A 22,116-nucleotide genomic window follows, 5' to 3' on the forward strand; every position below is an offset into this window, starting at 1 on the left:
AAGACTGCCAATGTAATAAGTCTCCAGTGATTTGTACTTTAGAAAGTGGTTTCCGGCCTTAACAAATATTTTTTTCATTTATTTCAAAGAGTTTATCATCTTTCTTATCGACACAACAATTGGTTTTGGATGCTATAATCCGTAACGATACTTACTACTAGTAAAAATGGTCCAGTAAAAACCCCACGAGATGGCTTCCTTCAACTCAATTGTTTTTCTCTGTCGTTCACTTAATTGTTATAGGTTCTAACCATGTATTATTTTGATACGCTTCAAGTGTCCTTTGCCTCTGAAACTATAATCATTTTTACTTCTCATCAATGCTTATTTTTATTTTTTAATATCATTTAAATTACAGTCAATATTCAGTGTGTGTGTTTTCTTTATCAATCTTCAAAATAATAGGTATATATTGTATACATTCAATTTACTACGTTCATTAAAGCAAACTTATCAAGATTATGAAAATAAAAATATTAGTAATCATTTGGCGGTGTTGCGTGTTTACACCCATCAAGATGAAGAACTCTTGGAAGTTCAGGGTCGGTCAAGGACTTATTACTCTCGCCACCTAGAACATCATTTCTGTAGTCAAGAACGAAGTAAACTACTAACAAATATTATTTTGTTTTTATTGTTGAAGTATTTTCGAGATACAAAAGGTTATATAGAAAGAAGGTAAGTTACTTTGTTATAATATTTTTCAACAAACACATTGTAATAAAAAAATTTTTTTTATTACTAATAACTTTATGAACTGTAAATAAAATTTTTCTTGATAAAAGTTTTATAATAACTGTTGATGTTTATTAACTAAACAAAGAAAGAAATTGATGTTTTTTTTTGTTGAAGTATTAATTTCATCGACAAATTATAATGACAATTGTATAATGAGATTTAAAATTGTTCTTTTTAATTAAAAATGACTGATGTTTCCCATAACCGCAAAATATGTAGTATTTATGTATTCTGAAATCACGAGAATTAACATGTAAATAGCTTTTAGGCAATATTAGTCATTTTATAATTCTGAAATCATACGAAAAAAAAAATTTAACGAGTCCCTAATTATACATTAAGATAGTCGTTATGTGGTTCTATAAATAACTTTGTAAGTACAGGTTAGCACATACTCGATAATCGGTTCGTTTTCTCGGCAATTTAGCTTCTGCATCAAGTTGATACAGAGTGTAACTTTGGTGATTCAGCATCAAGGTCATAGGGAGACAAAGTGGTTGAACAAGTCTATTTATAGGGCGGTATTGCCATGAATTGTAGATTTATTTTTTATTGAAAAAATAAACAATCTAATCAAAGTGATATGTGAATTGCAGCAATTGGGTTGACAAGTGCCATTGAAAGATGATAATGTTTTAAGTTGTTCCCAAGAATGAGGAAATGACGATCAAGTGTAGTAGTAGGAGGAGAAGGAAGAAATAAAAGATGTAACCGGTCCAGGACAAGGCGGTTCACCAACGGGATGGCGACACGCTCCGGAGACATTGGCTTAGGTTAGGTATGGCTACTCCGACTATTTCGTTCATGTGTTTATGGTCTCAAACGCTTACTGTTGTGTATGAGATTATCTCTCACGTGTACAGGAGACTTATAAATGTATCCATTTGTGTTTTAGCTGGTTAGAAAGGGAAGAAAACGGTAAGTTGACTGTGACCTCGACCCGGTGAGGGTGAAGATAATTTATTAAGTGGACAAGACACTGCTTTGAAAGAAGAATATGTTAAAGGATATGAGTAAATGCATGGAAACAATGGCTTGAGTACTGTTATAATAGCATAGGCATTTAAATTTAATTATGCAAAAGCAGTTAGAAGGTGTAAAATCAGTGAAATCATTAAAATGTCTTGTTTGTTCATTTTTTAACGTTTCTGACTATTATAATGGACATTACATCTAACTTCATTGCTTGAATTTATTTTTCTTTTATCTGTCATTATACTACTACTAGACATTAGAATACTCCTGTAATAAATATCCCACAGGGACTAGAATAAATACTGATAATCTAAGATAAATTAAGGAAAGATAGACATTTTTTAACAAAAATTTTAAGGTTATAATAAACATTTTTTTAAATGTGAAAAAAACGGTTAGGTTAAAAAGTAAATATTAGAATCATAAAAATGCACTCAACTTAAGGGTTTAGTTAGATGATCAAAGTGAAAAATTATTCAACTGGTTTATTAGTGTTAAAATCATTTTCAGGATTATAAATAAAAGATTAACCTTTAGATGAAGTAATCTCGATAAAGAAAAAAGTGCTTTAACACGAGAAGATATATTTTCGAGATTGTATTCAGCACGAGTAGATATTCTGATACAGAAACACTTCCTTGTCTGACCTTCTACCCTTTTTTAAATTGTTAATGTTTTTAATAGCAGAATTATATATCAGCTTGATGATTTAGCGGAACTAAAAATTTTATTATGAGAATGTTATAACCTTTGGTAATAATTCAATCATTATAATTAATAAGCCTTACTTTAATTGACCATCTCAATTATTATATCCACTATACTGCACTAGTATAATTTACGATCTTCATGATTAATTCTTGAAGCTTCATCAGGATGAAATGAACTTGAAATCCTTATAAAGTAATAATAATATAGAAAATTCATAATGATGACGTTTTAGTTATAGTTGAGTGTCAAATTAATTGAATTATTCAAAGCTTATAATCTCAAGGTCGTTCAAGGTTGACTTTTAAGTGCAACGACCTTGATAAATGAAAAAAAATCTGCTGAAGAAACGTAATAAACTGGTCGTTCAAGAGAGAAACGAGGCTTCAAGTACCTGATACACTTCTCTCTTTCTCCCTCTCTCTCTTTTTCTTTCCTTCTTTCTTATCTCATGTCGTCTTCATTCTTCGACATGCTCTCAAGTTAGCTAATAATAAAACGATTCGAGTTCACCGTTCACGCATGGTCGAGCTTTCTGAGGGCTCTCTCGAGCATAAAAGAGACGAAGACATGAGTGCTGCAATCCAGTCTCGGTACATCGGACTTCAAGCCTCGATAAACAAAATGGCGTGTTCAACTTCTCTAAGACTACCTACTATACTATTTTACAAAATTTAAATTGTTTAAAAAACATTTGTTATTACGTCAAAAAAATTTATATTATCAACTGCTCTTTTATATATCCGGGTTCACTTGGATTCACTCAGTGACTTTTGTCATTTTTTTTTTTCCTTCTCGTCACAGTAGGGTCCTGATGTACCTAACTTATCCAAGTCATTACCTTGTACTTCATTTATGCATCCTTTTTATGAAAAGAATTATTATAAAACCGTGCGAATTTTCTCCATAAAATTAATGCTATTATTTCTTTATTCAACGACTATACATTTGAATAAGATTTTTTTCTGTCGTGAACTTTGTCGTTGATGGAAAAAGACATTGCTCCAAAGTTGGCCGCGCGTATACACGAGTTAAATTGGCATGAAGCGTGACCAGTGTCCTCTGTGCTTCCGTATTGTGCTTTAATTAAAATTATACCGTTTTTTTAGTATTTTTCTTATATTAATTATTTACAAACAATGTACCATTTTTTTCCTCAAAATTTTTGATTCATTCTAGCTTGAAAACCAACATTTCCTATCAACATGTATCAATCAACAACATTCCTCATCATTATCATGACTAATTCACTTAACAATTGAATTATTAACTTAATTAAATATACAAAAATTCCTTACAATAGATAAATAATTAAATACTAAAAACTTTTAAAATCATTTTACCAAGGAATTTTTATGAGATGATATTTTTCTTAATCTTTTAAGTGTAATAAACTAAAATTCTTCCAATAAAGTTCAAACATCAAAGTAAATACAATAAAGCTTTTTTTAATAGTTATATTATCAGATAATTTTTCGGTTTAGAATCTCAAAAGTTGCCGACCTATCAATGTACAACAGTAAATGTACACAAGGGTCTGAAGATGAAATGATAACAATAGGAATACATTGGCATCCAAGTGTCAGAATGTGATCAAAGAAAATGTTGGAAAGACAAAATTGAAAACGATATAAATAAAAAAAAAAAAAAAGTAAAAAGATAATAAACGTTGGTCAGTTGTTTTTAGATCATAAGAGATATTTTCTCTCTCTGTTAATGACGATGATGATGATGATGATGATGTTGATGATGATGATAGAACCTGTACTGGAGAAGTTCATTGGCCTGGAGGTGATAAAGTCTTATAAAAAAATTGCACCGAGTATCAGGAATAAGTTTAAGTGGTGGGACATCAAGAGCATTTATGTTAGGTAAGTATAACTTGTCTCTTGGCTTGGATCTTTACCTCGTCATCGCTTTACCTTAGTCAATGCTCACTGAGCGTAACCACACAAGTACACAGCAGACAATCCCGTTGACAAACTAGAAACCCATAATCAAATGCACATCTTTATTATTTTTATCTTATAATAGATAAAAATTAAACTATTCCGTTTTGATTGAGTCATTGAAATAATAAAATATATAGATTTAGTTATGCAATGAAATCCGATCTTCCGTAAAATAATACAGTCAAACTTTTTTTACATTCACAAAATCGAAAGATCATTATTTTTAACTGATTCAAGATCCGGTTGATAATTTTAATTTATTATTGATCCGGAAATATATATATATATTTCAATAGCACGTGTTATTTATGATAAATTGAAAATAATATTTCATTTTTCATTTCAGAAATCGTATTCTGATGACTGAAGATAGATTATATTGTGTATTATTGTGGTTTACATTGAAGAAGAATCCTGAAAGGTAACGAAGAAAAAGAGAAGAATATAACAAGAAGAAGAAGTATCAAGACGTGGCTTTTCACGGTGAATTTATTCCGATTATTCTTCTATCTCCATTCCAGATCCGTTGCGCTTCACCATACAATTTTTTGTTGTCATCTCATGGTCAAATTACTAAATTAAAATACATCTATAAAAAAGAAACAAACATATAAAAAATGTATATCAATATAATTCGAATCAAGAGGAATAGAAAAATGATACTGTACTTTTTAGATTAGTTAAACACATATGTTGTCATGATAGCTTTGGTTAGGAATACATATCAACGTGATAAAACTGTAAATAATTTGATGTATGTTTGCTTTCTATCATCATGAACGACAGCATGTGACATTATTGAAATATTTTTAACAAGTCACATTCCCACGAAATTTTATTTCATTACACACGAGACCCATAATTTGGTCTTGATTCGTGACTATAGTATAAGTGCATTTACAGAGTTCGTGCGCGACTTGAATCACTTGTAATGGCGCCGTGTGGTCATTACATGAACGTCGAACCCGTACATTGAACTATTCCCTCTAAATTAACAATCAACTACTAAGTTATTTTTTCATTTTATCACTAATTTGAGGAATTTTTTCCAAACCTTTTAAGATATTTATCTGCTCTAAGTCGTGTTTTACAGCCCTTTTAAGATACCGAGGCAACAATTTGTGTAGGTATCGAAGCGAAGAAAATAGTCAAACATGATGCTAAAGCGGCAACAAGTCCAAGTAAAGAAGATTCTTGTGCTGCAGAAGCCAGAAGAGACTTTATAGCGATCATAGTTATATAGTTCGTGCTAAGCTAGTCTTTCAACTCTCCAGGTTACTACCATCAACCACTATACCATCACATTCTCTCCAATAAGTTATTCTACCAACTTTATTATCATTCATAACTACAATATTTTATAAATATTAAATAAACAATTGTCAATTTTTTTTTTTTCTTTTAGGCAACAAAATATCATTGATGAAATTAAGCTGAATGCTCCAGTAGCTAAGGCTATAGATTGATAAAAATAAATTGAATATTTTAAATAGCTCTAAAATGAGATATAATAAGGTTATCTTATTAATTTTCTCTGGAACATAAAGTATAAAAAAATTGTATTTGAGTTCATGGCGCCGGTGAATGGAGAAAAGGATTAATGTTAATGTTGAAGATGCACGAATGCAGATAAAAATTAAGAAAGAAAATATAAAATGAGAGGGAACGTTGGTATTAATTAGAATTATGTGCGAGGGTGAGAGTTTATTATATGCAGTATAAGCATCAGCAAAAGGAGGGTATATGCACGCACGTATAATGCAAATTATTTGTTCATAAAGTGAATAGAAAAATAATATATATTTTTAATAAAATCACGTGTTCGGGCACTAGGTAAAGTAATAATAACAAAATAAAACTTTCATACTTGCTATTATCTCAATACCTCATACTCATTCATATTCATTTTTAGGTTAGTTAATTATTGTTATGTTAACAATTAATTCTCTATTAACTATAATTAACTTTCCTACTTGTTTAAAATTTTTATTTTATTCCATAAACATTGTTTTTAATTCAAAAAAAGCTTTTTTTGTAATTATTCATTATATTGTAATTAATTTTTGAATTAAATATCCAACAATTATTTGTAAAAAAATTTTAATTTAATTTCATAGGCTCTAGATGATTTTTGAAATTATTATTTAGATGGAAATGATGAATATTTTGATCATTTAAATGATAATAATTTTCTAGAAGCTGTATAAATAGTAGAACAGTTATCAGAAAGTTATCTCATTATAATCAGATCCGTGTCATTTAATTTAAGAAAAAGATCATTCGAATTACATGATTGTATATATTTTAATACAATTGACGGTACGTTTATTCGCTGATTGACGATTATATCAATTCTTTAGCGGTAAATTTATAATATTATTTTATGGATTTAGAACAGACATTGCATTTACTTGTATTACTGATTATATATTCCACCTTCATAATCATATAATTTTAACAATTTTAATCATTATAAATAATTTATATTTTCAATTTTTGCAGTTACTTGAAAATAAAAAAATTTCAACTCGTTAAATGTTATATTATGTCTTAGATTATTACAGTTATTTAGTTGCATAGAACTGACAATTTAGTCATCATACTTCTATATGATTTGTGTCAGATACTTTTCAAGAAGAAATACTGATTGTTGAAGTAAATGAAAAAAAAGTAATTATCGTTCATGTATTGAGCCCCTAAATATAATTATTAAAATGATTTATTTTGAATTTATAAATGAACTCAACATGTAGTGATGCTATTTTTGAACATAATCATAAATTGTCTGATAGAATATATATCTTATTTCGAAAAGTTGTCTTCTTAAATTAGATATTTAATTATTCAGAATAATGTGACAGTTACATACTGGAATATTAAAGATATACACTAAAATTACCATTCGTAAATGCAATCTTAGTGCGTTGATGACATGTTCTCAGCGTGAGAAGAGAGAAGGAAGAAGTTGGAGGAATAATGATAATGAAATAAAATAAAAAAGATTGAAGTATGCATATACGCACTAGTCGGGTGAGTCGTTATACGCAGTATCGTAGATGTAGAAGTTGTTTGAAAGGAAGACGAATAATAAGGATAAAAAGAAATAAGTGAAGAGTGGAGATGCCAAGAAAGTCCAAGTTGAATTTGCATACGCAGATAAACTGCGTCTAGGAAACGTTAACTGGAGCTGATTGCTCCCTTGGTTGCTTTTACCTCTTCCCCTCTAACATTGGACGTGACCAACGAGCTATGCAGAAGAATCTTCCTGCTTTGGTACTCCTCCTCTCAACCGCAAAGTCCCAAGAATTCACTCGTGTCGCTTGACTTCAATTGAAAAAAATCATGGAATGCATAGGCATTGTCCTGAATGACACACTTGATTCATTTGTTCTTGATTAACTGATAACTATTTCTCCTGGTTTTATCTTTAAGTTCAATGTTTCAACTGAGAAACATTTGTAAAAGCAATCCCTTGGAGCATTTACACGAGATTTATTAGACTACGCCGTGGTTAGAAAACATCGACAACCAACTGTAGAACTGCCCCTTAGGGTTATATAACTTATAAGAAAGCATTTTATTTAGCATATATGTACCAGTACTCTGTAACATTTTGTATTTACTTATACATACAACAATTCTTGTTTCAATTTATAATTAACATTGTAAACTATCGATAATAAAATATTCCATGTGATTTCATCCAACGACAACATATACTTTACATAGTAAACGTTTGTGGTCTATTTACATATTTCTGATATATACAAGCTGAAATATTATTAAAGACAACTTTACACACTAATCTCAGAGAATTTACATAAAATATATTCTCTTGAAGTGAATCAGAAAATATTCACTGACTCTCAGTACCATTTTTGCTATTCCAGAAGAAATTTACTGATATTTCAATAACTTCTGTAGTCTATTCCATTATTTAACATGATGCATTCTTATTCAACATTCCAAAAGATTATAATACATTGGAATTTTTATAATAAAAATACAATTGGAGTAAATTTTACTACACTCTTCTTATTTTCATTTTAGAGCTATTAAAAATTACCGGATTTCTTTCTTCAGAGTTTTATCGTTGATCATCAACCAGTAATTATAATAAAATACGTACACACTGAAAAAACAAAATATATAATTAATTTTATGATTTCTTTTATAAGAATTACTTGATAATAAACAAATACTTACTTGCAGGATGATGTTCATTATAATTATCTAAAAATATTATAAGATGAAACTGTCAATTAGTTGAAAAATGAATAAAATGTAAATTTTTTTCAACATTGTTGGTCTTATAGTTAGACATGAAGATTGAATGAATTTTTTATTACTGTACATGTATATAAGAATAAATACTTGATGTAATAATACAGATTTTTTTTTGATGAGTCATTAATTCATTGGATGTTTTAAATGAGAGCAAAAAAAGTGACGTGAGACTATTTAACAGTGCTAAGAAGTAACTGTTTTTACTCGTTGTATATTACATACAACAGTAAGTGAGATAATCTTCGGACATTTTACTCAGACTATTCAGTTAAAAAGAAGTACATTTTTTTTATGGTTGAAAAAAAAATTTTGCATGGGTTATTAATAACCGATTTTATAATATTATTAATAATTATCCCAAATAGCGAAAAGCATAATAAATTAATTAGATAATTAATTAAATTACGTAATTACATTTGACAATGAGAGACTAAAAGTTAAGTATTATTCAAAGAATAATTCATTAGCGTGTGTGTGAAGTAATTAAATGAATTAATAGACAAACGGCTTCTATTCTAAAAGTTAACTATTCATACGTGGATACATAAATAGATATATCTATGGGAAAGTTTCTTGTTAATTTTACTGTTATGTCAAGTATATTATAATGAAATAAATATGTTTTTTTGCAACCAACAGATGCTACAATTAATTAATTATTGTAAAAAAATTATGAGAAAAATGATTTCGTTAAATTGTGACAAGATTAAAAAAATGTTTGATTTACTAATTATTACGGGACTTGCGTTCCGGAGGCTAATCAAAAAAGTATATAACTTGGATTTGGTAATTCATAGTCCAAGAAATAAGGTCGTTATGGTCCTTGAAACGTACTAGTACCGTACATTTTTTTTCCACCAAAAATATTCACATTTTTAAAATTATACCGTTACTTAAAACCGATTATTTCGTTGAGATGAGACTATTATTATGTGTGTTGTACATTACGAAAATTAATTATACAATTTTTGATTATTTTTGCCAAAGCACTTCATAACCTATTATCGCTTATAGACATGGCGTTCATATTTCTAGAAGGTATGTATGTGTCAATAGCTTATTAAACCGGAAATGACAATGAAAAATACAGGTTAGTAATGCTCACTGTTATAATTGCGTTACTTGACTTGAATGACGATTTTATTTAGAGATGAAACGAACGATCGGATAGCAAGTAGTGGTAAGGTGGAACGGTTCCACAGAATGACTCAGATAAGTTGATCTATGAGTCCGGAAGTTTCGCTTTGTAACCTACATAGAATAGACTCACTCGATCAGTTGAACAGTAAATTCCATGATTTATAACTCTTCAATCTTTTTCAAATGCCATGAAAAGTATCAGAACTTCGGGTTTGATTTACATGACTTGATGAAAATGTAATGGAACAAAAAAAGACCAAGAATGTTTCTCAGTCACAGTGCGGGAGAGTTGGTGTTTACCTTTGACATTGTATATTAAAAGTAACGGTTAAGTCAATGTCGGTGCAATTACGATACACAAAGAGACGTTTAAAGTACATTTTATTTCAATATTCGAGAAGCTTCTGCCATATTTTGTGGTAACTCTGGAACAGACAGATATAAAAATAAAAAATGCATCTGGATGCACTTTGTGGCTACATGACCGTATATTTTCATCTGGGTTTTTTTTTGTGACAATTTCATCAAAATCTTATCCATCTATATTTTATATAATTGGTCATAACAAATTAAAATTGCTATAATCAATAGGCAATTTTTATAGGTTATATGAAATTATTAATAACAATATTTTATTAATATTGACCAAATCTTTCAACAATTTTGATCATAGTAAGTAAAGGTTAATTCTTAATTGTCTTTTACTTCATTTGTTTGACAATTGTTTTTTTGTTCCAGAAAAAAGACTGCACTGAATTTGTTGAAAACATCTTTTAAACCTTGATCTTTCAAATGAAGTTCTTACAGAGTTGATATCTCTGGTGGTTCTCAAAATATTGAAAACGAAAAAAAACCTGACATACGTACGTACAAATTTATATTCATTTTTAAATCTTCTTATATGCTTCAAAATGTTTAAAAATTGATCCCATTACAATAACTTCCTAATAAAAAGTTGAAAACAAAAGTTAGATTATGTTAAGTATAGTAACTAATAATCATTTTGCTTAAATAAAATTAAGTGTTTCTGTTATGTATCATACCTCATATTAATCTTCATTTTGTGAGCTTCTGTCTGTTTATATATACTCAGTAAAGATGAATTCATGCAATGAAAATGGTGGATATTTATTAATTTTTTAGTTATGATGAAAGTTACACTGAAGGCGTTTGAGCTAAGTAATCTGTTTTATAATAAAGCATGATAAATATTTTTCCCACTATTATATTCCATGATTTGTATTAATTAATTGTAGAGAATAGTTGAATGTTTGTTTTCACGACTGAAAATAGATGAACGTTTAGGAACAAAAGAGGGCATTTTGTTGTTGTTTAGTCATTTTATGGTTATTGAAATCGTGATGACACGTAGTATTGACGTGAATAGATAGTATACCTGAGAATCTAAGGAAGACAATTGACGAGCATGAAGCCACGTGTAGTTCTTAGTCCTGACCTCATTTCGATTCAATTGATCAACGGTATATTGTATTAAAAGAGAAAAAAAGAATCCATAATTTTTAACAGCAGCAAAAACGTCAAGATTTAAGAGCTTAGATGATAAAGTGTGATTTCACCAATCAAAATAAATTATTACAGACACGGAAGTATAAGGCTTGTGCCATCAATGTGCTTTATTGCAAGAGTAGAGTCTGATATTCTAATTTTCCGCGCACGCCTGGTGTGCAGATCATATCCGTAGTTTGTAACATCGAGTCAACGTGTCATTAATGTTAATCAAGAAATTGTTAGATAAATTGATATATAAGACGAGATTTAGCTCGCGTGCTCAGTTATCCGGATTATGTAGGTCTCCGGTTGTTAATAGAATATATAGAGACAGCGTGTTAAGTTGGATTATAACATGCAAGACCGCTACACACCGTATGGCAGATGGTGCGGGCTTTTAGCAATATTACATTCATATGTAGAACACAAAAGTATATCCATTCAACTTTTATGTTGAGCAATGGAATGGAAATTGATTTGCTCGGTGTTCAGCCTACTTTTTTACACATCAACTGGTTGGTTTGGTTATAATTGGACAATATTTAATTATTTGCACATCTTTAAGCAAAAGAATGGCCACTGAATTCAAAAGATTGTCAGAAGTGGGATTCGAACCCACGCCCACAGAAGTGGACTGCGACCTGAACGCAGCGCCTTAGACCGCTCGGCCATCCTGACTCCGTTCGGGGAACGTTAAATAAACTAGAAGAGCTTACAGGTATATCAAAATGACAACTATGACACTTTAAATTTGAATTCAGCTATCAGACTACAATTTAAACATACTAAAATACATAAACTGATGGAAAATATATTTAAAGTGTTAAAATACATCAAATTAGTTGAATTTTATCAATTTGATTAATTTTTTTTAATTTTATAAATTATCTTCTGTCGATAATGAAAATTGTGCATTACCGATTGTTGATAATTTTTACCGACAGTAAGTAAGATAGTATAATTCAAAATAAATTAATAAAAATTAAAAATAATGAAAAAAATTAAATAAAAAAAAACTTTTAATGAATGGTTTTATCGATTCAGTTAGATGCACATTTCTATGTGTGTATGTGGTTTTTTACATTATAAAAAGCAGAACTTGTAAATCGATATCAACAACTTTCCCTTCCGTGATCAAATGCCACCTAACATTCCCCAAGAGAATCATGCATTAATTCATTATTATTATATCATAGAATTTGAAAAAAAAACACATACATGGAAAAAGTGCTAATTTATAAAATACAATCTACTTACGTTATTAAATAATTATGAAACAATCCATAATCATAATTAAAAAAAGAAAAATTCCATCATACGAATAAAAAAAAAAAAGATTTCTTCTTATTTAAATATTATTTTGAACTTCCGCAAATTAATACAAATTAAATGCACTCTTATTATGATCACAATATCCTGTTTCCTCAACATTCAGGACCGGTTGTATCTAATGTGCACGTGTTAATATTGCAATGTATAGAAAGCTTTATGTTACATAAGATGGATAAGGCGCTTGAAAAGTTTTTTTTATTACTTTTTGATTCAAGAATAATCGACATAATTTTCCGAACAGACATATATATCGTGATAGAATAAACACGGATATTTTCTCCAAACAATTAACCATGTGAAAATGATTAATATGATCTCCAAAAAACTGTCAAAGTGACAAATGTTATCGGACGACACAAGAGAGTATCCACATGAACCATTTGTGATATTTCCATTATTTATTTTATTTTGGAAATTGCCTATACAATAAAATAAAATTTTTTGCCGCATCGAATCGTTCATGAAATTCCATAACAGTCTTATTATTTGTTGGTCTGACAAAAAAATCAATAGATGCAATAAATAATGTATATCTGCATCATAATTTATCTAGAAGATCTGATGACTAAGAGTTCTATACACCCTTATTCTCAACAACTCTTGAAATATCACTCACCTTTGATATGTAATAGTCATGGAGTTTATTTGATATATTTATCAACAAGACAGTCTAATTAAAAATATAGGTTATGAAATATAAACCGTTGAACTCAACAAAATGTTTTTTAATTGAAATGCTTGAACTGAGTTAAGATTGGTAGCACAGATTTAACCAATTCTGTATACCTGGTATATCACTTGTAGCAGTTCTCATTCGATTTCAGAAGAAAATGTACATTGCAAGGAGAAAGGGATTTACCGATACGAAATACAGACCCGCCGTTTTGCCTCATTCAGTGCGTGAATAAACGTGCACTTGTGTGTTCGTTCAAATATTTGAGTTGGATCAATTGAATCGACCAATTTTTGTTTATCTACAAAAAAAAAAACAGTTGTATAATATTTTTGATTGTTTATTTTCAAATAAAATGTCCGAAAAAAGTGTTTATATTTTACAATTATTTCAAGCAATATTTGGCTAGTGAAAAGCAATTCAAAAGAGTCATTTAGAAAATATTAATTTTTTTTTTAATAAGAGTAATTATGTCAATAAAAAAGTCTCTTGTATGGATTATCTTTGTTACAAGTGTTGTTGGTTTATCTGCTACAAAAAATGAATCGAATATCCTACGATTAAGTATTAAACCAAAATCAACCACTCCTCCATCATCTTCAAAAGTGACTAATAGTTCAAGTGATGAATTAAATGAGAACATACCTAAAGAACGATTAATAGCTTTTAGTAAGAATAATCCTGAACTTGATTGGAGGAATTATCTGAAGAGTGTAGCAAAACAAGAAGAAGCTCCTAGAGATTTAGATGTTGACTTTATGAAAGATAAATTGGAAAAAAATGCTAACAGTATTCAGTGGTTGTCTGACCTCTATGATCCTCTCAGGTGGACGCGAGTTCCAGGAAAGTTGAACAAAAACTGTCAACATGACATGGAATTATTTTTAAATGGATTAAAAAATGGTGACTTATGGGCAGCACAAAGTAAGTTTATTACTTTTTGATTTTTCATTTAAAAATAAAATTTATTAAAACTTTCTCTTTTTTAATCTAGGCTATATAATAATGGAAATAAGCACAATATGATTTTGGCAATAATCGATGTTAAGACCCAAGAGAAATAAAAGAAAGTCAATCGATAATTCCTTGATGATTTGCACATAGACTGTGTTAAAATAACATTAGAATAAAGTAATTACTGTGAAAGATTTTTTGCAAGTAATTACGAAAGTCTATTCGATTATTGCTTACCAATATTTGAAAGTATGATTGAATGTATACCTAGTGCTTGATGATATGTCATCATTGCACCATTTGTTAATTACTGTGGACATTGGACTTAACCATTTTGCAATTTATTTGTGTGCTATATGATTTTTAGTATGCAATAAGATTAAGTACTCTTACAGCAATGATTTTCATTCCAACGTAATTTTTAACACGCTTTTTTTACAGTAATGGCAGTAGTTTTTTCTATGTAATAATAATAATAATAATAGAAGTACATTATGTACTATTTTGCAACACTTAGATACGTTTCAATTATAGATAAAAAAATAAATACAAGAATAATATTTTAAATTGATATCTGAGAATATTCATGTAGTTACAATACTACCCTGCCCACATGCAATCGGTAACCGTTAATAAACTTTCGTAATAATGTAAGAGAAAATTCAGTTTCGTTAAAACCAACGTTGGCCAATGTATCTCGACCACCGTGCCAGTTGGTGCATACTGCCTATGTGCACTTTCTACTTTAATGTGATTACACTTTACATAACTGGCAATGAACCTCCGATGAACATGTTAATATCACTAACAATTTCCCTAAAGTCTCGTCATTTGAAATGTCCTTGACAATAATTGGAAACTACATTAGTATTATTATTATTCTTTCTTTTAGAAAGAATTTCACTGACCTACTCAAGACAAAAAGACTTCAAGTAATCAACGAGAATAGCAAATAATTTAAATGTATATTTTTAAAATAGACTTTAACTAGATGAAATAAATTAATTTTGTGCTTTTCTTTTGATTTCAGTGTCCGATGCAAGTGGACGATACAGTTCTCAGTTTCACTTTGGCAATGGATTTTGGCTAGGCTCAAGTAGCCTTTGCAAAGAGCTCAACAGTACTCATGACAGTGAAACGAATAGAATGGCATCAAGTGTTAGTTCTCTCCCTTATCCAGTCAACTTTCATGTCGCAAGGATGGGATTAACCTTTCCAGCTGACATTGAACCTTCGGTAAGATTTAGATAAAGAAAGTCAATACTTGTACATTACAAAAACAGTTTGAGTGTGATTGAAAAATTTTTGTGTCCAATAATAACAATCATTCTAATCTATTCACTTAATTTTTTTGCTGCAAACAGACTAGCATCTTAATGCTATACAAATCGGTTTTCTATTGATTGGGTATGCTTATTCTTATCTTCTCAATACATATTAATGTAGAATAGAGTACTGGATTCAGACTCAAACTGTTTCTTTAATGCATCTATGTTGATTTCTTCATTAAAATAATCGGATGAAATTTTTTTAATGCTATTCAATTTTACTTTGTGTAGACACGCCAAGTATTTTTAGGTCTTTGTCTACCGAGTACATGTGATCGATTGTCGTTGACATCAATGTTGAGAGCTAGTGCTGATCGAGTTGAAAAAGAAGGTAATGTAACTCACGGGTCAAATAGTCCAGAAATTACAATTGTGACTGTTAAGCCAGTACCTTCAAGTGACTATTCTGTATGGAATGATCCCAAACTTTATGTTCTTGGGTAAGTTTCATAAAATTATTAACTAATAATTACATTTTTATTATTAACTATTTTTAATATCAATGTAATTTATTACATTACCTGTTATAATTTTTTTTTTGTTCAATGTTTCAATCAATAATTATTACTTTTCTAAAACATTTAAGTGTCGTGAGAAAATACTATACAGGTTTATACGTTATCGAAGATTGTCAAGTGATCAATAATTGCATAAGATAATTATTTCATACTCGAGAAAAATGAGTTTTCGTAATGAATATAAATGCTAATTACATTCTTAAAACAAAAAAAGAATTAACTCAAACAACTGGAATTTTTATTTATGCAGGTAGATACCGTGATGAAATTGGCTTTTTGTTTCACAAAAAAATCTTCTCTATCATTCGAGAGTGAAATTAAAGTACTTGGATGAATTTTACTCATATATTGATGTTATGTAACACATAGAAAGCATTAAACTGGGTACTCTCGTGAAAGTCGTACCGTTATCGCGTACATTCCATAGATACATACTCGTCCATCACTCAAGTAATGGCGACAAAATAAAGTCTGTTAATATCTATTTATGGCGAATGCATAGACTAAAATGAAATTAAAATAAAATATTCTAGGGGAAGTAACTTTTTATATATACATTTCTCAGCAGAATATTTGTTTTTTTTTTTTTAAATATTAAATTAGTTGAATAAAATAGCGAATTTATGATATGATTTGTCAATGTTTCCAATAATCAATATTCAATAAAACAAGAAAAAAAGATATGTTTGAAAAACGTATTGAGAGGTGGTTATTGTGAATGGACAAGTTTTCAGTTATGTGGAGAAGCAAATCCACATATAACAGATTCAAATCGATTTACAATATAACAGCATATCTGGAGGATTATTATTGTTAGACGACGTAAACTATGCGATCCACAACACGTTTCGAGATACTTGTAGAATTGAAAGTTAAATCAGTATTCTAGGACTATTATCGTTCTCGTTAAACTAACACATTTATTCAATTGAATACGTAATTGCATGTTTTTTTTTTATTCTGTGATTTATGCATTCATGTAAATAAATTTATTTTCTGACTTTAAATTTATACTTTTAATAAATTGATTGTGAGATTGAGTAAAGAAGTTAAACTCTAACTCTTTTTATTAGATTTGTAGAATATAGATTAAGAGATAAATTTAATGTGATGATGTAATAGCGAAAACATTTCACATTAATATTTTATAGAAATGAAATTTTCAAATATAGTAATAATGCATTTTAAAAATATTCCAGAGGCATAGGAAGTATTATCATATTATTGATGGTAATAGCAAGTATTTATGACTATCGACAACTGACTATTGATCCAGATGTAGAGTCGACATCACATGGAATTAATAACAATGAAAAAAGTAGCACATATGTGAATAGAAATTTTCCAGAAGATAAAGGTATAACGATAATTCAAGATAATGATAAGGATTTGATTGAAAAAGCTGGAAAGAATAAGAGGCATTTAGAAGATCAGTCGATTCACGAGAAGCCTCGAGAGAAAGGTTATCATTTCTCATCATCATCAATAATCAAAATTTATTTTAATCTTCTATCATAATCAAGTAAAATTCTTATGAAAAATAATTTATGTGCTTTAGGGTTTTGGATAAAGTGTCTTTTATCTTTTAGTCCGATTACAAATGGATCTAAAATAATTAGCACTGAGCCAGCAGCTCGTGACAGTTTGACATGTCTTCATGGTCTTCGAGTATTATCTCTAGGTTGGGTGGTAATGGTTCACACTTATCTTCAAGTATTCTCTATTGCAGGTAATTAATGACTCTTATCGAGTATTTTTTTTTTCTTTTGATTTTTTCCATTGAAAACATCTTCCTGACATCAAGTGTAGTCTGCAAAAAATCTTTAAACTAACTTTCACTTGACATTCCACCTTTCTCTTTCTGTGTCCCAGAGAACAAGACCCTACGCACGGTCACTGAGAGGAATTTCATGTTCCAAACTATTAGCAATGCCACCTTTTCTGTTGATACTTTTTTCTTCATTAGGTAATGTTTATTTTTTTACATAACCATTTATATTTTTTTATTTTTTAACTATTAGCTACTCATGCATTTATTTTAAAATCACTTCAAAAATTCTTTTCAAAAAAAAAAATTTAACTTGATTTTTTTTTTCTAGCAAAAAGCTTTTATCACAATATAATTTTTTTTTAAAATGTAATATGAATTTTTCAGTGGACTTCTAGTTACAATTTTATTTTATCGCTCAATGGGATTAATACCGAGTGACAAGAAGAATTTTTTCCAATCTAGTGCATCAAAATTTATTATCATGATTCTTTATAGATTCATCCGGTAAAGTAATTGTTTTTAATCTAATAATTATTTCTATAAATAATTCATAAAAAAAAAATATTGAAACCAAAATGTAAATAATAATATGGATTTAATTTCATGTTAAATACAATCAAGATTGACACCAGCTTATTTATTCGTGTTGGGAATAAATGAAATATCAATAAAACAAGCACAAGCAACAACAGTGTTTTCACCTGTAATTATTGATCACATTACATGTGAGAAATTTTGGTGGCGAAATGCTTTATATTTGAATTCATTGTATCCTCGTACAGAAATGGTAAGAGCTTCCTTCTTTGATTTAATCATTCTATTAAGTAACAATTTCATCAAAATTAGATTATAAACCGCATGAATTTTCTTCAATTAAATACGAGATGAATATAGAGCACACATCACATGTGTCATCAATGCGCCAAAACTGAGAGGTGACCGCGTTTCAATTGATTTCCAATAATTAATTCTATCGTACGCGGTGCAACCTCAGCTGATTGCAAGAGAAGAGAAATTACTTTAGCGATTGGTTATTTCAAATGATTTGAAGGACGACTAGTGTCTTAGATTGATGTTGAAATTGCAATCAACAGCATAGAAAAAAAAAAATATTTATAACACTTAAGAAAATATTTTTTAATCTACTTTGCTAAATGTCCACTTCTTTGATGTAAAACTTGACGATAAAGCAACTTTTCAGTGCATGCTGTGGAGCTGGTACATGGCAAACGACACTCAATTCTATGTTCTTGGAATCCTACTACTTTTGCTCTCTGTCAAGTACTTCAAGGCCGTTGCTATAGCTGTTTTTTTGCTAATTGTTTCCTCTTGGTTGACAACCTTTTCTATAGCATACAGTAACGACTATATAGCAAGGTAAGTTTTATTTTTAGAGAAAAAATGGATCATCTTTCTTATTATGTATATGTTCATGAAGGAAAAATTTATAGAACCGCATGTTTCCCCTTCATTGTACTTATTGTTTTATTTAAAAAATTGAAAATATTTTCCTTCTACATGAGAAAAATAACAATAAATACCATCCTCTTGACAAAGTTTATTTATTACAGTAAATATTGAATAACAACATATGAAACATTGTAGTAACTTGTAAAAATTTTTCATTTTAATTTGTCTGATGTGTATGAACAAAACAAATGTATGTGACATAAAATTTTTATCTAAAAAAAATATAATCCATCTAACTGCTAGATACTGAAATAAAATTTATGACAGTATTAGTAGAGTAGAATTTTTGCTTCTTCATGTTATTTTTGGTAAAATTAACACGTGCAAGAAGAAATGAACCATAAAACTACTTCTCGTATGAGTTTTTATGGAGCATTTCATCACCCTATTTTATGATTATTACAATAGAACAAACGTAAAAATAAAAAAGAAAATTTTTATTCTTTCTTTATTCCATTTAAATACAACTAGTTACACTTAATCTACTTTTTTTTCCTACTGAATTGACGGAAATAATGATAACCAAACAGAAAAAAATATTGTTTAAAATAATTTATTATTCCGTGTGCTATGAAAACTTTATGCAGAGAAGAATAAATAGGTTTTTGATCGTAAAACATTTCCATTTATTATTTGATCGAGAGAATAAATTTATTCTGTCAGCACTTTAGTAGCTTGTATATTATATTATATGGATAGATAGATATAAGTATAATATAAATATTCTTGAAGATTGACGTCATCAACAATTGAAATAAATTTTCACAGAATTCAAGAACCATTTGCATTATTCGATGAATTATATGACAAACCATGGCTGAGAGCAGGTCCTTACTTTGTTGGAACCATAACTGGATGGATGCTATTTAAAACTAATTCTGAACTTCATACACCAGCAGTAAGTAACAATTAATTCATTATATCAATTAAACTTGATTGCATATCTCATGTCTTATTGATAATTAACTTGATGATAATTGTTTACAGTGGTTTAAATTGATAGGCTGGATTGTTTCCAGTGGAATAATGCTAGTAGTAGTTTACGGCTTATATCCCGCTAACTTGACAGTGACAATGAGCTCATTTTACGCGGCACTTGGTCACACAGCTTGGACTATAGCCGTAGCATTTATTGTTGTACAATGTTGTACCGGAGCTGCTCCCATAATCAATAGCCTCTTGTCTCTCAGGATACTCTACCCACTCTCTAGACTTACATATTGTGCTTACCTAGTTCATCCAGTTATTATGATGATTACAGTTACCCAGATGGATGGTCCACTGCATCTTCACCAAGGGGTTGTTGTAAGCACAGACACATTGTTTAAATTAATTAAATACTTTTCTTACATCATGCCAATAATTATAATTAAATTCATCTTTCACAGCTGATTGTTTATTTTGGAAACTTGGTTGCGTCATACCTAATGTCATTCTGCATTTCAATAGCTTTTGAAGCACCAGTTGTGAACCTTTTAAAAATTGCATTTGCTTCGAATAAAAGAACACCGAGGTGAAAAGAAAATAGAAATGGTTAAAAATCAAAATAAGGATGAAGTGAAAGGAAAAAAATTGTTGATTGATATAAAGTGTATTTTTTTTAAACACATGTAATATAAATGTTTGTACCTGTATTACTAATAAATAAAAAAGAAACATAAATATAAACGAATCATTTTGATTCGTGAGATCACTACGGAAATTTTATTGTGCATTAACTTCCGTAAATAAATTATTGAGAACCTCTTGACCTTTATATGCAGTCAACTTCATCAATAAAGAATTTTTTTTCTTCAAAATCGATCAAAAATCTTATTTACTATTTTATAAATAATTTCGTAAAAATTTGTTTTAAAATTCTATTGTAATTGATATTGTATTATTGCTTATTATCTTTGTTAAATATTAACAATATTATCAAGTTTGATAGACAAGTTTGTAATACATGTGTAGTTATGGAAGTGTCTGTTCGGCAAGCCTGTTAACACGTTTATCTGAATATTTGTACATTATGTATGATTATAATAGATTTCAATCAAACTCCTTCGAGGACAATTAAATTTTACTTAGCTTATCGTTAATGAAAAATTTAAGCGTATTAAAAAATAGTGATCACCAGTTAAGTGAAAATTATCACAGTCAATTAGTCTTTTCATCTAGGATTATTAATGAAAGGTATTCTTTCTAGATGACTTGGTTTAATTGAATTGAACAAGTTCAAATTTTCCATCTTCGACTTTCAAGTGATCGTATGCGGTAAATCCTGGAAAGAACCACAAACTGTAGGGAAAAGCTTTTTCATCGATCGTTCCTCTTCTGTGCCGATAACGCTGGTCACAAGGGACAAAATAAAAGTAAAAAAAAAAAAAATAATGGAGTGAGAAGAAAAAATGTCAAATGCTTGTGTTCTTTACGAGTGAAAATGGGGTCGAATCGAAAGTCAATCTCGATAAAAAGGTCACTCAATAACATCTCAAATGTATCAAACTAAAGTCATTTCTATTTACTATTATGACAGCAAGGAAAAAAACCATTTATAAATCAATGATGGAATTATTTAATAAATTATTGAGCTGCCTGAAAGGCTTTAATTAACTGGAAAATTTAATAACGAAAGTGTCTATTAAAATTCTAGAAGATAAAGTGGTAGGAAAATTTTTTTTTGTAATCAACTCTTATATATATATATAAAAAAATGATATAAGATTATGTATAAATTAGCACGTTCAATTTTCATTATGTATATTCAAATGAATAAACG

General features: G+C 29.1%; 1 protein-coding gene, 3 long non-coding RNA genes and 1 other non-coding gene across 5 annotated transcripts; 3 read left to right on the plus strand and 2 right to left on the minus strand.

Annotated features, from left to right (window-relative positions):
• Positions 1-497: 497 nt before the first annotated feature.
• LOC118074861 (uncharacterized) lies at positions 498-1,909 on the plus strand. Its single transcript, XR_004691241.1, has 3 exons — positions 498-678; positions 1,335-1,516; positions 1,634-1,909. It is a non-coding gene; the product is annotated as an uncharacterized lncRNA (long non-coding RNA).
• Positions 1,910-4,736: 2,827 nt separating this feature from the next.
• On the minus strand, positions 4,737-5,564 carry LOC118074764 (uncharacterized). Its single transcript, XR_004691234.1, has 3 exons — positions 5,428-5,564; positions 5,042-5,359; positions 4,737-4,962 (listed from the first exon to the last, which is right to left on the minus strand). It is a non-coding gene; the product is annotated as an uncharacterized lncRNA (long non-coding RNA).
• Positions 5,157-6,003, plus strand: LOC118074765 (uncharacterized). Its single transcript, XR_004691235.1, has 2 exons — positions 5,157-5,647; positions 5,779-6,003. It is a non-coding gene; the product is annotated as an uncharacterized lncRNA (long non-coding RNA).
• Positions 6,004-9,792: 3,789 nt separating this feature from the next.
• LOC118074809 (nose resistant to fluoxetine protein 6-like) lies at positions 9,793-21,397 on the plus strand. The gene is made up of 14 exons (XM_035096291.1): positions 9,793-10,472; positions 10,539-10,663; positions 13,466-14,238; positions 15,299-15,504; positions 15,828-16,036; positions 17,314-17,576; positions 17,673-17,843; positions 17,987-18,080; positions 18,270-18,389; positions 18,507-18,672; positions 19,087-19,262; positions 20,124-20,253; positions 20,343-20,660; positions 20,744-21,397. The coding sequence occupies exons 3-14, from the start codon at positions 13,785-13,787 to the stop codon at positions 20,870-20,872; spliced, it is 2,436 nt and encodes an 811-aa protein (XP_034952182.1). The 5' UTR covers positions 9,793-10,472; positions 10,539-10,663; positions 13,466-13,784; the 3' UTR covers positions 20,873-21,397.
• Positions 11,904-11,987, minus strand: TRNAL-CAG (transfer RNA leucine (anticodon CAG)). The gene has a single exon. It is a non-coding gene; the product is annotated as a tRNA-Leu (tRNA).
• Positions 21,398-22,116: the final 719 nt, after the last annotated feature.

This window comes from Chelonus insularis, unplaced genomic scaffold (genome assembly GCF_013357705.1).
Source record: "Chelonus insularis isolate UGA/USDA-ARS -01 unplaced genomic scaffold, ASM1335770v1 contig_139_pilon, whole genome shotgun sequence".
NCBI lineage: Eukaryota > Metazoa > Arthropoda > Insecta > Hymenoptera > Braconidae > Chelonus > Chelonus insularis.

Coding starts and splice junctions, on each gene's coding strand:
- LOC118074809 (XM_035096291.1), top strand. CDS start 13,785: ATGTCAATAAAAAAGTCTCTTGTATGGATTATCTTTGTTACAAGTGTT. Junction 18,390..18,506: donor ATTCTTTATAGATTCATCCG/GTAAAGTAATTG, acceptor AATACAATCAAG/ATTGACACCAGCTTATTTAT. Junction 20,254..20,342: donor CTGAACTTCATACACCAGCA/GTAAGTAACAAT, acceptor AATTGTTTACAG/TGGTTTAAATTGATAGGCTG.